Source organism: Dromiciops gliroides, chromosome 2 (assembly GCF_019393635.1).
Source record: "Dromiciops gliroides isolate mDroGli1 chromosome 2, mDroGli1.pri, whole genome shotgun sequence".
Taxonomy (NCBI): Eukaryota; Metazoa; Chordata; class Mammalia; order Microbiotheria; family Microbiotheriidae; genus Dromiciops; species Dromiciops gliroides.
In genome coordinates this window covers 98,980,901-98,995,980 of record NC_057862.1, presented here as the reverse complement: position 1 = coordinate 98,995,980, position 15,080 = coordinate 98,980,901, and the positions used below count along the sequence as shown (strand labels likewise).

General features: G+C 39.5%; 1 protein-coding gene across 1 annotated transcript in view; it reads left to right on the top strand.

Annotated features, from left to right (window-relative positions):
* The window catches only part of CASP7 (caspase 7), a 64,598-nt gene extending 49,741 nt beyond the window's left edge, over nucleotides 1-14,857 (top strand). The window contains exons 3-7 of the mRNA XM_043981103.1: nucleotides 5,265-5,407; nucleotides 6,421-6,549; nucleotides 8,730-8,905; nucleotides 9,197-9,326; nucleotides 14,203-14,857. Of these exons, the coding sequence (XP_043837038.1) occupies nucleotides 5,265-5,407; nucleotides 6,421-6,549; nucleotides 8,730-8,905; nucleotides 9,197-9,326; nucleotides 14,203-14,426 (802 nt within the window). The 3' untranslated portion in view covers nucleotides 14,427-14,857. The remainder of the gene's footprint in view (nucleotides 1-5,264; nucleotides 5,408-6,420; nucleotides 6,550-8,729; nucleotides 8,906-9,196; nucleotides 9,327-14,202) is intronic.
* Nucleotides 14,858-15,080: the final 223 nt, after the last annotated feature.

Here is a 15,080-nt window from a genome sequence, read left to right as displayed (position 1 = left end):
ATAGTTTATGACCAAACAAGAGATAGAGAATAGTATGAAATGCAAACTGGATGATTTTGATTTTAATTACATTAAATTAAAAAGGGTTTGTACAAACAGAAGCAATGCATCCAAAATTAGAAGGGAGGCAGAATGCTGGGAAACAATTTTTATAGCCAGAATTTCTGATAAAGGCCTCATTTCTAAAATATATCGGGAACCAAATCAAATTTATAAGAATCAATGTCATTCCCCAATTGAGAAATGGTCAAAGGATATGAACAGACAGTTTTCTGATGAAGAAATCAAAGCTATCTATTGCCATATGAAAAAATGCTCTAGGGGCGGCTACGTGGCGCAGTGGATAGAGCACTGGCCCTGGAGTCAGGAGTACCTGAGTTCAAATCCGGCCTCAGACACTTAACACTAGCTGTGTGACCCTGGGCAAGTCACTTAACCCCAATTGCCTCACCAAAAAAACAAAAACAAACAAAAAAAATGCTCTAAATTGCTATTGATAAGAGAGATGCAAATTAAAACAACTCTGAGGTACCACCTGATGCCTATCAGATTGGCTAATATGACAAAAAAGGAAAATAATAAATGTTGGAGAAGTTGTGGAGAAATTGGAACACATGCATTATTGGTGGAGTTGTGAACTGATCCAAAAATTCTGGAGAGCAATTTGGAACAATGTCCAAAGGGCTATAAAGCTGTGTATACCCTTTGACCCAGCAATACCACTATTAGGTCTTTTTTCCCAAAGAGATCATAAAAGGGGAGAAGGACCCATATGTACAAAAATATTTATACCTGCTCTTTTTGTGGTGGCAAGGAATTGGAAATTGAGGGGATGCCCATCAGTTGGGGAATGGCTGAAGAAGCTGTGGTATATGAATGTAATGGAATAATATTGTGCTGTAAGAAACGATGAGCAGGCAGATTTCAGAGAAACCTGGAAGGACTTACACAAACTAATGCTGACTGAGAGGAGCAGAACCAGGAGAACACTGTACATAGTAACAGCAACATTGTGTGTTGATCAACTGTGATAGACTTGACTCTTCTCAGCAATGCAATGATCCAAGATAGTTCCAAAGGACTCATGATGGAAAATGCTCTCCAAATCCAGGAAAAAAGAACTGTAGAATCTAGATGCAGATTGAACCATACTATTTCTACTTTTTTTCTCCTTTTTTGAGGTTTTTCTCTTTTGCTCTGATTCTTCTTTCACAGAATGACTAATGTAGAAATATGTTTAATGTGATTGTACATATATAACCTATATCAGATTACTTGCTGTGGGAGAGGAGGGAGGGAGAAAAATTTGGAAGTAGAAATCTTATAAAAACAAATGTTGAAAATTATATCTACATGTAACTAGAAAATAATAAAATACTTTTATGATAAAAAAAGAAAGAAAGAAATAGGTAGCCAGTATGTATGACAGAGGAGCTTGACTCCAAGGCTCCCTGGCTCTGAGGCTGACTCCAACCACTATGCCACAAACCGTGAATTTTTTTTTCCAGGGCAATGAGGGTTAAGTGACTTGCCATGGGTCACACAGCTAGTAAGTGTCTGAGGCTGGATTTGAACTCAGATCCTCCTGAATCCAGGGCCAGTGCTTTATCCACTGCGCCACCTAGCTGCCCCATGAATTTTTTTTTAAAGAGAAATTTAAGGGTTAGACTCACAAACCTAATCCAATCAGTACCAACACACAATGCCTCACATATAATGGACATTTAATAAGGGTTTATTGAATTGAAATGAAATTCAGTCTTTGGCCTGGCCTCAGAGTAGTGATGGGAAAGTAAGATTCTGAGATGCCCAATACTTTTAAGGATGGAAATCTCATTGGGGTAGGTGGATCCTGACTTCATTGGTAACTGATTAAAGTTCTCTTCTAGCTTAAACAGTTGCTGCTACCAAAAAGCTTCTCTGACCTATATCCAACCTATTGTCAAGCATCTCAGAATTTAACTGGACTAGGTCTTGGGTAATAGCTTAACAGTGTTTTTGGCCAGGCCTGAACTGCTAAGGGATAGTCAGAATTGACAAAATGAAACATTAAAAGGACAAAAATTCTCAACATCAAAGACAACTATATAAAATGGCACATTTTATATGACAAGATATAATACGGAAGAAATACGGTGTAGGGGAGTGATCATTGGAACAGAGTCCAAAGATCTGGTTTTGAGTTCTGATGCCATCACTTGCTAGCTGAGTCACCTTGGGTAAACTACATAAACTCTCTGAACTTCAGTTCACCCATCTGTAAAATGAGGATAATAATACCCTACCCACCTCATGGGATTTGTCTGAAGAAAGTTTTATAAAGTGTAAAATGCTATATAAAGAGGAATTATTATTGTTATCATTTTCCTCATATTTTTTGTGAGGTTCAAATGAGACAATGTGTACTTTGTAAACCATAAGGAAGAGAGGCAGCAGGATGTAGTGAATGGAAAGCCATCTTAAAAGTCAGGAAAGCCTGTGTGACCCTGGGAAATTCACTTAATTTCTCAGTGCCCTTGACCAGAGGCTGCAGACACTTAGGTCCCACCACTCTTGTGCCTGGAAATGGAGTAAAATGAATTTGGGAAATATTTAACAAAATAAGTAAAAATAGTTTAGAGCACATATAATAACATTCCATTTTTAAACTAAGTCAATATTTGGCCCATAGGGATCCTTATGTACGGACTAGTTGCCCCCATTTCTACTCAAGTTTGACACCACTGGCCTTGACACCCTCCTTCAATTTTAAAGTACAGGGTGGTTGACCATTTTCTTTGGTAGAAGAAATCCACTATACTGATAAAATCACAAATCCAGACCAAAAACAAAATGGAAAAAAAAAATCAGTAAGGGCGTTAATTACATTTCATGGTCAGTTCATGGCCATTTCGGTCCTTTGAACTTCAAACACATCTTTGGGTAAAAGACATCACTATTTATCTACATCCATGTAATCAATCATAAATGCCAATGCATATGGAAAAATCACTGGGCTGAGAGTCAGAAGAATTAATCAACTATGAGATTTGGGGCAGGAGATTTAGTTTCTTTTTATTCATTTTGCATGTATTTCTATCTCTACCCACCAACTCATCCTCCTTCAGGTAAAGGTAAACAGGTCAACACATTGGCCATTTCTTTTTTCTTTTCTTTTCTCTTTTTTTTTTTTTTTTTTGGTGGGGCAAAGGGGTTAAGTGACTTGCCCAGGGTCACACAGCTAGTATCAAGTGTCTGAGGCTGGATTTTAACTCAAGTCCTCCTGAATCCAGGGCCAGTGCTCTATCCACTGTGCCACCTAGCTGCCCCACATTGGCCATTTCTAATAATGTCTATCTTAACCTGTACCTCTAATTCAGGGCAGGAGGCATGCTTTACCAATAAAAATAGAAAGTCATAAGCTATCCCTGTGTTGATCCAAGTTTGGAAGAATTTCAGAGTTGCTTTCCTTCTCAGTTTCCTCATCTGTAAGATAACTTGGTTGGACTAGGTGCCCTCCAAGGCCCCTTCCAGTTCTAACATTCAATGTTGCTCTCCATCATAAAATTTAATTCCATTTTAAAATGTCCTTAATCACTTAAGACATGCAAGGCTTGTAAAGGTGAGAAACAACACAGTTTCTGTCCTCATGGAGCTTAAATAGGACCTGCTATGTACAAAATTGAGTGTAATCCAAGGTAGGATGTCATGGGGACAAAGGAAAGAAAACTTTCAGCTTATGGGAATCTTAGTCTGGAGGAGAAAAAACTTTTTTTTAGCAGATACAGATGAGTATTTTAAGCATATGTGATTGCTTCAAAAGAGGAGAGATCAAGGCAGCTAAGTGGCCCAGTGGATAAAGCACCGGCCCTGGATTCAGGAGGACTTGAGTTCAAATCCAGCCTCAGACACTTGACACTAGCTGTGTGACCCTGGGCAAGTCACTTAACCCTCATTGCCCCATGCAAAAAAGAAGAGGAGAGATCAAGATCAAGTGGCCAGCAGAAGACTAAAATGTAGGATTCATGAAGGGGAAGTCAGACTGGAAAAGTCAGTTGAAACCAACTTGTAGAAGTATTTAATACCTCGGTTAAGGAATCTGTATTTCATACTAGAGGCAATAGCCACTGAAAGTTTTTGAGCAGGAGAATAACATACTTAGACCTGTGTATTAGGAAGATAATTTTGGCATCTCTAGAAAGGATGACCTGAAAGATGGAGATTCCTGAAGCCAGGAGATTACTTTTTGATGAGGGTCTAAACTAAGGTAGTAGCCATAAGAGTGGAGAAGGGAGAGTGGATGGAATCTAAAAGACTTGACAACTATCTGTAAATTGGGGTGGGGGGAGAGGAGAAAAGTATCAAGATTGACTCAAGGTTTCAGACTTGGTGGGTGACTGGGTGTCATCAACAGAAATAAGGAAATTATAAGGAAGGGTGTAGCGGGTTTATGAAGTAAAATGATGAGTTTGGGTGCTGCAGAACTTCAGGTAGGCATTTAGAATGGGGGCTGATGCTGTCAGGAAACATTGAGCCTATATAGGCAGATTCAAGAATCATCTACACAAGATGATGGTAATGGAACCCAAGGTAAGATCACTGTGTGGGAGAGGGTAGAGAGAGAAGAGCTGAGGGCCTAGCACACAGACTTAGGGAATGCTCATGGTTGGTGATTGGAGGATGGGAATGGGAGGAATCAGTCAGTGAAGGAACTGAGGAGAGTAGTCTAACTGGTAGGAGAGTGAGGAGAGAGCGGTTTCATGGAAGCCATGGAAAAAGTTTATCCATGATGAGGGGCTGATCCACAGTATCAAATGCTAGAAAATAAGGTAAGACTGGATGTTTATAGAACCAGATAGCATCCTGGAGTTGGGAACCTGCCTTTATTTTATTTGTGATATCTTTTTATCCTTTTAACATGTTAATTAGGCATCAGTCAACAACTGTTAAGTTCCGACTGTTTTCTTGGCACTATACTAGATGCTACGGATATAAAACCAAAAATGAACCATGAAACAGTGAGCTCCTTGAGAGCAAGGACTGTCTTTTGCCTTTCTTTGTATCCTCAGAGTTTAGCACACTACCTGGCACTTAGGAAATGCTTGGTGTGTATGAGGTGACACAGCCATCTTCACCCCAAGTTAATTTTTCTGCACAGATAGACAGACATGTTGGTGGGCTAAAAGTCCTCCATACAGGCAGACAGTAAAGTAGGGAGCCACAGAGGTTGTGTCTTTTTCCTTTCATAGCCCCTAACTGGCTTTTTCTTTTTTTTTTTTCCCTAGGAAAAAGAAAAATGCAGAGAAATCAAACCAATCCCTACATAACCATAAGCGAGTAGTTGTACCCAAATTCCAATATAGTATGGATTACAAGAAAGTTGGCAAATGCATCATAATAAATAACAAACAGTTTGAGGCTAAAACTGGTAAGTCTTACTTGAAATCAAAGCCATATGAAGATCAAATAAAGAAACTGGGGATGTCTAATCTGCAAAAAACTTAAAGAAATAATAAAGATAATGTCAAATGAGTTAATATTTGTAAAGCACGTTGCAAACCTTAAAGCAAGTGTAAATGGTATCATTGTTGTCATCATCATCATATCATCAAATTCTCGTTCAGACACAATAGCTTTATGCCCCTAGGTAAGTTTCTTAATTTATCTGGGGCTTAGTTGATCATCTGTACAATGTCGGGGTTGCACTGAGGCATTGAACCTGGATGCAGGAGCTCTCTGAAGAGAACTAATAAATAGCAAGTTCCAACTTAGGGTCCTACCCTGTCTAGTATCCATCAGTTGGCATAGAGTACTCAAGATATCCACAGTGCTTTGCAGAGATTATCTCCTTGGGTCTGTAAAACAGTCCAAGAAGTTAGGTCGTGTACATGTGATTGTATCCATTTTGCAGATGGAGAAGCAGGTTCATTAATTCGACCAAGAGTATACAACTAGTTGATTGTGGAGCAAGAATTTCAGTCCATATCTTCTAATCCTCAAATCAAGTGTTATACTCATTCTGTCATGCTGCCTTTTAGAAGTTAACAGTTATTTAAGGGCTAGGGTCTTACCCAACAATCACGATTTTCCAGCTTGTTAACAAAACCCCCTCTAGTACTCAAAAGGCCCATACAAATAGGTTTTTATTACAGGAACTGCTCAGTTTTGACCAGAATGATTATTCAAAAGGATTGCCTCACCTTTGTTGGTTTGAAAGTACTTTGATCCGTCCAGGTTTGGTTTTTATTTTGTTTATTCTTTTGAAATTTTGGCCTTTCATGACACCAAAGGAGGAAGTGAAATCAGGAATGAATGGTATTAAGTGTTATCTGGCCTCTAGCTTGATTTCATATTCCTGGCAGACTTGAGGCTCTTGGGAAAATGTTTGTTGACTGATTTTTTGGCTAACTAATTCATCGATTGGTTCCCCTCCCACCCTAGGCATGGGCACAAGGAATGGCACAGATAAAGATGCGGAAGGACTAAAAAAATGCTTCAACAGTTTAGGCTTTGACGTGACAGTCCATAACAATCGCTCTTGTTCTGATATGCAGAACCTGCTCAAACAAGGTGAGCCCATTGTCTTTTTTCTCCAGTGAGTAAGCGTTAATGCAAGTGAATGGTAGGCGGTATGACCAGTGTTTAAGGCCTCCCAGCTCTGTGTGTGTGTGTGTGTGTGTGTGTGTGTGTGTGTGTGTGTATTTACAACAGGACTATTATGGAAATGTTTTGTGCGACTTTATATGTACAGTTTATGATATATTGCTTGCCTTCTCAGTGGGTAGGGGAGGAACTGGAGAGAATTTGGAGTTTGAAATTTTAAAATAGGAATGTTGGGAATTTTAACAGATGATATTGGGACTTTTTTGGGGTTTTTTTTTGTTTTTTTTTTAATGAGGCAATTGGGGTTAAGTGACTTGCCCAGGGTCACACAACTAGTAAGTGTTAAGTGTCTGAGGCCGAATTTGAACTCAGGTATTCCTGACTCCAGGGCCGGTGCTCCATCCGCTGCGCCACCTAGCTGCCCCCGGGACATTTTTAATAAAATAAAAAAAGACCTCTTAGCTGAACAGAGAGAGTGATGCACTACAAACTTTTCCCTCTTGCCAGGTTGCCTGACTGAACAGTGTTTAGCCTGGTGGCAGTATAATAGCGCTGGATATAATATGATATGATATGATATGATATGATATGATATGATATGATATGATATGATATGATATGATATGATATGATATAGTGATACCTGCATTCAAATCCTGTCTCAAACACTAGCTGTTGGATCATTGTATAAATACACAAGGCACTTCTGCCTCTCCTGGGAGTCTTGAAAAGGCTTAGGGGATAGGTATATGAAACAATATGATATAGACTGAAAGACAGAAGTAAGCAAATTCACTCCATATTAGAATGACCTCTTTTTTTGTGTGTGGGAGGGGCAATGAGGGTTAAGTGACTTGCCCAGGATCACACAGCTAGTAAGTAACAAGTGTCTGAGGCCGGATTTGAACTCAGGTCCTCCTGAATCCAGGGCTGGTGCTTTATCCATTGCACCACCTAGCCACCCCAGGAATGACCTCTTTCAGAGAAATTTGGGATAGGGAGAAAGGCAAGAAAATGGATAAATGTGGAATGTCTATCATCAGTAGAATTAGGGAAGGGATTAAGCCTTTCATTGGAAGCCTGCAAGTGAGAGGGATTAGCCTCCTCCTTACCTTGCAGCAATCACATTGACCTTCTCTGCCTATACCCAACAACATATATATGGACTGCTAGGGAAATCACTGGGGCAGCTCTGTCCTGGGCCTAGAGTCAGGAAGACTCATCTTCATGGGTTCAAAGCTGGCCTCAGATACTTACTAGTTGTCACTTGATTTGGTTTGTTCCTGTTTCCTCATCTGTAAAATGAGCTAGAGGAGGAAATGGCAAACCATTCCAATCTCTTTGCCAAAAACAAAACCAAAACCAAACAAACAAAAAAAACAACAGGGTGATAAAGGTGGACATGACTGAAAACAACAGGGAAGTCAGTGCTGATATTTCTGTAGCTGTTGGGAAACCAAAAGCCCTCCCTAGGTTATGACAGATGAGACGATAGGCCACATTCATGTTTTAAAGCAAGTCACCTTTAGGGAGAGAAATATGTTATCATTCAGACCAGTATAGTGTTGTGAATGGTTTTCCTTATGATGTTTGATATACCCCTGAGAAAACTGAAATAGGTGATAGTTATAGAGTTCTCTCCTTTTGGCATATCAGAATGGCAAGGGTTCTGCTATTGTCTTTGACTTCATTGGTGGTAGCAATGAGGGAAAGATGTCACCAAACTGACTTAAATCATCTTATTTTATCTAATCTTGAGATGGTCTTGAAAAAAAATTCTGAGTGCTGTCATATATCACTACCACCACCCCCTCCCATTTCCTCCAGCCATACAAAGAACTTTGAGGGTCCAAGATATTATAATGGGAAAGGCCCTGCGTCTTTTGTCCATATACACATCTCCTGTCAGACACTACATGGTGTTTCCTGGCAGAATCTGGATAGAGAGGAGAAGATGAGAATGATGAAAATCCAACTGTCCCCTTCTTCCAACGCTTCACTGGGGCTACCCCTTTTCTCTGTGTGCCCACCCACTAAAAAATACATAGCAGATCTGAGGAACTGTTGGTTGTGCAGGGGAATTGGTGGTTGGGGAGGGAGGAAGAGAAGGCCTGAGTGCTCATTCATCTTTTCTTTGTTAATTCCAGTTTCTCAAGAGGACCATACTGACTCAGCCTGCTTTGCCTGTGTCCTTCTGAGCCATGGAGATGAGGACCTAATTTATGGGACAGATGGAGTGACTCCAATAAGAGATCTGACTGTGTACTTTAGGGGAGATAAATGCAGGAGCCTCTTAGGGAAACCCAAATTATTTTTCATTCAGGTAATGACTTTTTGGTCAACAAAGTTAGAGAAGAGACTGCCCCTACAGAGACACTTGGACTGTGTTATATCCATGTATCCACATATTTGATCTGTTTGGGTTTTAAAAGGTGGCTAAGGTTGCCCCCCACCCCCCTTTTTCTTCAATGATTAGTACATTAGCTCCCTCACTGTGTCTTTGTGGAAATAGCTCGCAGCACTTCCATTTTCATATTCACCATGATTTGGTAGGAATCCAACACACTAGTTGTAATTTCAAACTTTGTTGGGGGGATCCTGCTTTGGTTTTCAGGCTTGCAGAGGTACCGAGTTGGATGATGGGATCCAGACAGACTCCGGACCTATAAATGATACAAATGCTAATCCTGGATGCAAGATACCAGTTGAAGCTGATTTTCTCTTTGCCTATTCCACAGTTCCAGGTATAAAGCTAAATGTACTCTGCTAAATGTACTATTGCAGGGCAAAGTGTCAGGTTCAAAGGTGTTTTCACTAAGGTCTCTTAATGTTTACATAAATAGAAATACTCCCATGGAGCTGTTTTGTTTTGTTTTTAGGTTGGTGAACATCAAGTGCACAGATTGAAATAACATTTTCCCAGAAGCATTTTTCAGGGCTTATAATAGAGAGAAAGAGCAAGGTTTCCACTCCTAGCTTCCCACTGGTATTTACTGCCCTTTATTGCCACTCCACTCTTAGCCGAGGACAGAAATAGCCAAGAACAATACAAACAAGTATAGAAAAAAACCCAAAAACTCCAGCAGTCTGTAAGCACGTTTATTTGTCATTAAGAGAATCTGTACTACTAGAAGAGTTCCAGGGAACTCATGATAGAAGAGGATCTCCAAATCCAAGAAAAAAAAAAAGAACTGCGGAGTATAGATGCTGAATGAACCATACTATTTCTTTTGTTTTTGGTGCTGTTGTTTTTTTCTATTTTGAGGTTTTTCATCATTGCTCTGATTTTTTTCTCTTATAACATGACTAATGCAGAAATAGGATTAATGTTATTATGTATATATATATGTGTGTGTATATATATAAAATCTATATCAGATTACCTGATGTCTAGGGGAGGGGGGAGGGAGGGAGAAAAATCTGAAATTGTAAAGCTTGTATAAACAAAAGTTGAGAACTATCTTTACATGTAGCGGGAAAAAATAAAATACTTTATTAATTTTTTTAAAAAAAGAATCTGTACTGATCTTATAGAATGAAAGTCTTTATTTTCATTCTAGTCAAAACATCATATCTGAGTTAAAGTTCTTATAACTGTAAGGGCAGCATTGGCAAGTGTTGGCTATGGAAGATATGCTGACAACAAATAAATATTTAGGAAGAGATTAAATTAGATAGGGATGGGGCAGCTAGGTGGAGCAGTACATAGAGCGCCAGCCCTGGATTCAGGAGGACCTGAGTTCAAATCCGGCCTCAGCCACTTAACAATTACTAGCTGTGTAACCCTGGGCAAATCACTTAACCCCAATTGCCTCACCAAAACCAAAAACCAAAAAAAATTAGATAAAGACAGGGGCAGCTAGGTGGCGCAGTGGATAAAGCACTGACTCTGGATTCAGGAGGACCTGAGTTCAAATTCGGCCTCAGCCATTTGACACTTACTAGTGTGTGACCCTGGGCAAGTCACTTAACCTTCATCCCCCCCCCCCCAATTAAAATAAATAAATAAATAAGATAGGGATAGTGATGGCTACTGGACCTGTGGTTACATTCCTGTAGGGAATTCCTGAGTGAAGAAAATGCTCTCTACCTGTACCAGTTCTCTGCACTTTAGAGAGTTGTTCAGAGCACCAGTTTGTTAAGTTGTTAAGGATGCCCAGGGTAACCCAGCTGATGTGAGCCAAGAATGGGACTGAAACCCAGTTCTTCCAGTTTTTGAGGCTAACTCTCTGTTCACTGTGTTCTTAAAATGATTCAGGGAGACCCTACTGATGGACCTCTGTGAGGCTTTTAATGCTACAAGAATTAAGAAGTTTGCATGCTAGAGTATTTGGAATCAGAGGAAGGGCCTGGATTCAGATTCTGACCCTGCTACTTACCACTGCTATCACTCTGAGCCAATCACTTCCCCTCTCTTGAGCCTCAGTTTCTTCATCTATAAATCTCTAATGTCCTTTCCAACTCTGAATCTGGAGTCAAGGTGATCCTCTCCTTCACCTCCCCAGCCATGAAGGATATACCATAATATGATAGAAAGAACACTGGATTTGGAATCACGGGACCTGGATTCAAATCCCAGCTCTCCCACTTACTTCTGTGGCCTCCTCTGGGACTCATTTTCCTCATATGTAAAATAAGGGTGTTGGACTAACCCTAATGTTATTTCTAGTTCTAAATTTTGCTTGTCCTCACTATCATCTCCTCTTCAGTCTCTCTCTATCTACTCCTTCCTTCCCTGCTGCTTATAAACAAACTGACATCTCCCCCATCCTTCTGAAACCCCAACTCAATCCATCCATCCCCTCTAGCTTTCATCCTCCATCTCTCTTTATCAGGTAAGGTCCTCGAAAAAGCTGTCCGTGCTCATTGCCTCCACTTTCTCATTGTCTTCTAAGCCCTCTGCTCTCTGGCTTCCAACCTCCTCCCTCAACTACCCATTCCAAAGTTACCTGTGATCTCCAGATTTCCCAGTCTCATGGGTTTTTTCCTCAGTCTTCATCCTTGACCTCTCTACAGCATTGTACTGTTGACTGCTCTGTCTAGATACTTTCTTCTGAGGGTTTTCATAAACACTTCTCTTCCTTCCTTGATTCTCTCCTCCACTCAGACTTCTGGGATGGATCTTCATTCATATCACACCTACCCTACCATGTCATGCTACATCTTTCATGGCCTGTGGGAAGAGGGAAGAGGTGGTGATTAAATCAAAAGATCCCTTTATTACCAGATTCGGAGTTCAAAGGCACCCAAGTCTTTGTCCTAGGTCCTCTTTTTTCTGTACACTTTCACATCTACCCTCAAGGGTTAAACTATCATTTCTATAATATAATTCCCATATCTATATAGATAGATCTATGAAGATCTATAGATAGATCTGTAGTTCCTTTTAAAAAACACCACTCTTTCATCATTAGCTCTCTACTGGACATTTCAAACTGTTGTCCTATAGGCATCTCAAATTCTACATATCCAAAAAGACCCTCATTTCCCTCCTCCCCCCAAAATAAAACCAACCCCTCTTATGAACTTTCTTATTATTTACATTGGCAATTTTCAAAGTGTGGTCTATGGACCCCTGGGATTTCCCCAAACCCTTTCAGAATGCCCTACAAGATCACAACTATTTTCATAATAATACTAAGACACAACTACATATATTTGTGAGACTGGATTTTCTTCTTATATCTACTTCAACCAAAACAACATATTGTAAGAGATTGAATGCAGAAGCAGATAGAAGAATCCAGCTGCCTTCTATTAAGCCAGACATTTAAGAGATTTGTAAAAAAAAAATGTAAAACTGTTAATCCTCTCACTAGATTTTTTTTCATTTTGTAAAATATAGTTATGTTTCATTAAATTTTTATTTATGGTAACATGTAATAGCTTTATTATCATTATTTTTAAATGAAGTGATAAATATTTTTAAATTGAACAGTTTTAATTTCTAATGCAGTAAATGTCTATTGACATAACCCATATAAACAAAAGCTTTTTGGGGTGTTTCAAAAGTGTCAAGGGTGTCCTGAAATCAAAAAGTTTGAGAATAGCAGACTTGGAAGGTACCACCATCCTACCAGTAACCCAGGTTCACAAGCTCAGTATCATCTCTTCAACTCTCACTCCACACTATGAAATTATCACCAGATCTTGTTGTTTCTGTCTCCATCTCTCATCTACACTCCCTTCTAGTGAAGTGGAAAAATAAGTTGGGGAGGGAAGTAGACATTCTGGAACCGATGCATTTTTAAGCTTTGAAACTGATCAACAGTGAGAGAAGGGTTGAAGTCAAGTGAAAGTGAGTCATCCTTTATTACTAGACCTCTCTGCCTCTTAAAATCTGTTCCAGGATTTAGAGTTAAAATGGGCTTTAAAGATCATATAGTCATTTTACAGACATGAATAGGTGAGGTGACTTACCCAAGGTTAATGTCAACCAGTTAACAGTGGAGCCAAGACTTTACCTGGGTCAGAGCATCTTGCTCCAAATCTAGCGTCCTTTTGTCAAATTTTTCATTAGCAAACATTTATTAAACCCCTGCTACATTCTAGGTACTGTGCTAGGCATTTGAAATAAGTGACAAAAACAAAGTAGCCCCTGCCAATAAGGCGCTTACATTCTGTTTTTGGGAAATGACATACACAAAGATAAAATAAATATAAAATACACGCAAAGTAAATACAAAATTATTTTCTTGTGGGGGAAGTGAGGGTAAAGGGGGAGGATGAGAGCACAGGGAAAGAAAGCCACTAGCAAATAAGATCATTTTGAATATTTCAAAGATAATTCTGAAAGCTCTACATAAGCTATAAGGAAATGGATGATTATCCCTGATGGTTTTACATTTACATTGAGGTCAGAACATTTAATCAATGAGCCTCTCATTGTAGACCCAGTAATATACAAGAGTTGAGTCTATTTCCTTTCTTTCATTAACCTGCCACTAGTAGCCCTTGGCTTATTTCATAATGGTGAGCATAGTACTGTCCTATCTCAATAAAAATAAGAAACTGTCACCCTAACTTCCACATCATGCTATAATAATAGCTAGTATTTATATAGGTCTTTAAGGTTTGCAAAGATCTTTACATATACTATCCCATTTGGTCTTCACAGTGTCCCTGGGAAGTAGGTACTATTATTAACCCCATTTTACAGATAAGAAAACTGAGAGCTCAGGGACTTGCCAGAATCACACAGCTAAGTGTGTTAGGCAGGATTTGAACTCAATTTTTCCTGAATCTTCTAAGTCTAACACTGTCTACCATATCACCAAGCTGGACTTGCAATCAGAGAGACTTGGGTTCAAAAGCCACCTCAGATACTTACTAGCTTTATAACCTCAGACAAATAACTTAAATTCTCTGGGCCTCAGTTTCCTCTTTTATAAAATAAGGAGCTTGCCCTCAGTGACCCCTGAGTTCCCTTCCAGTTCTAAATCTATTATCCTGTAATCAGGAGTGACTCGTATAAACATAATTAGGACTTCTTAAGAGTATTTCTGAAAAGCAGATCCAAAAGGCCATTCTAAGACATGAAAGCTTATTTCTTCACAGTGGCTCTTTGGGAACCAGCTGCCAAAGTCAGCCCCTTTCATCTTCTTTCTCCCTTTTCTGAAGGCTATTATTCATGGAGGAATCCAGGAAGGGGCTCTTGGTTTGTGCAGGCCCTCTGCTCAGTCTTGAATGAGGATGGAAAAAACCTGGAGATCATGCAGATCCTCACGCGAGTGAACTACAGAGTGGCCATGGACTTTGAATCTCAGTCCGACAACCCAGATTTCAATGAGAAGAAGCAGATTCCGTGCATGGTCTCCATGCTCACCAAAGAACTCTACTTTTGACAATGTACTCAACTGCAGCAAAGATAATTCAATCAGGAACTATGGGTCTTTCCTCATCTTTTTTTTTTTAAAACCTCTTAATTTGTTTTGATGTTACAAGCTATGATTTTAAATCTCCAGAAGTGTTTAATTGCAGGGAAAACCATCAGTTCAGCGGAGTACCCTTCCACTGTTCCTTGGTGTTTTCATAAATTTTCAAAGGGACTATGAGTTTTTAATTATAGTTTTGTTTCATGACTTTGTGATTATCTCAGGATTCAGAGAAGGGTTTCCCGATGATTTCTTTTGAATTTTTATGGAATGTGATGCTGCAAACAACAAAAGTGACCTCTCTCTTGGCTGCTCAGGGTGTGCCTCTTGATTGTTAACAGGCGTGGAAAGAAATACACACCAACATCACCAAATAAAATTGCTGCTCTCATTCTTGGAAAGAAGTATTCATTTGTCTTTGTCTGAGATGGACAGAAGCACTTGGCATGTAGTGGTGGCTCAGAAGAATTTTCACACATACATATATCATATACCCTAATAAGTTAGAGAAGCTATTAAGAAGTGGTTCTCATGTGGGCTTAAGAATACAACTTCTCCATACCAACCCCTGGCTCCAGGCAGTTGATTGACTAATATTTATTAAGCAACTCTTCCGTTGAAGGC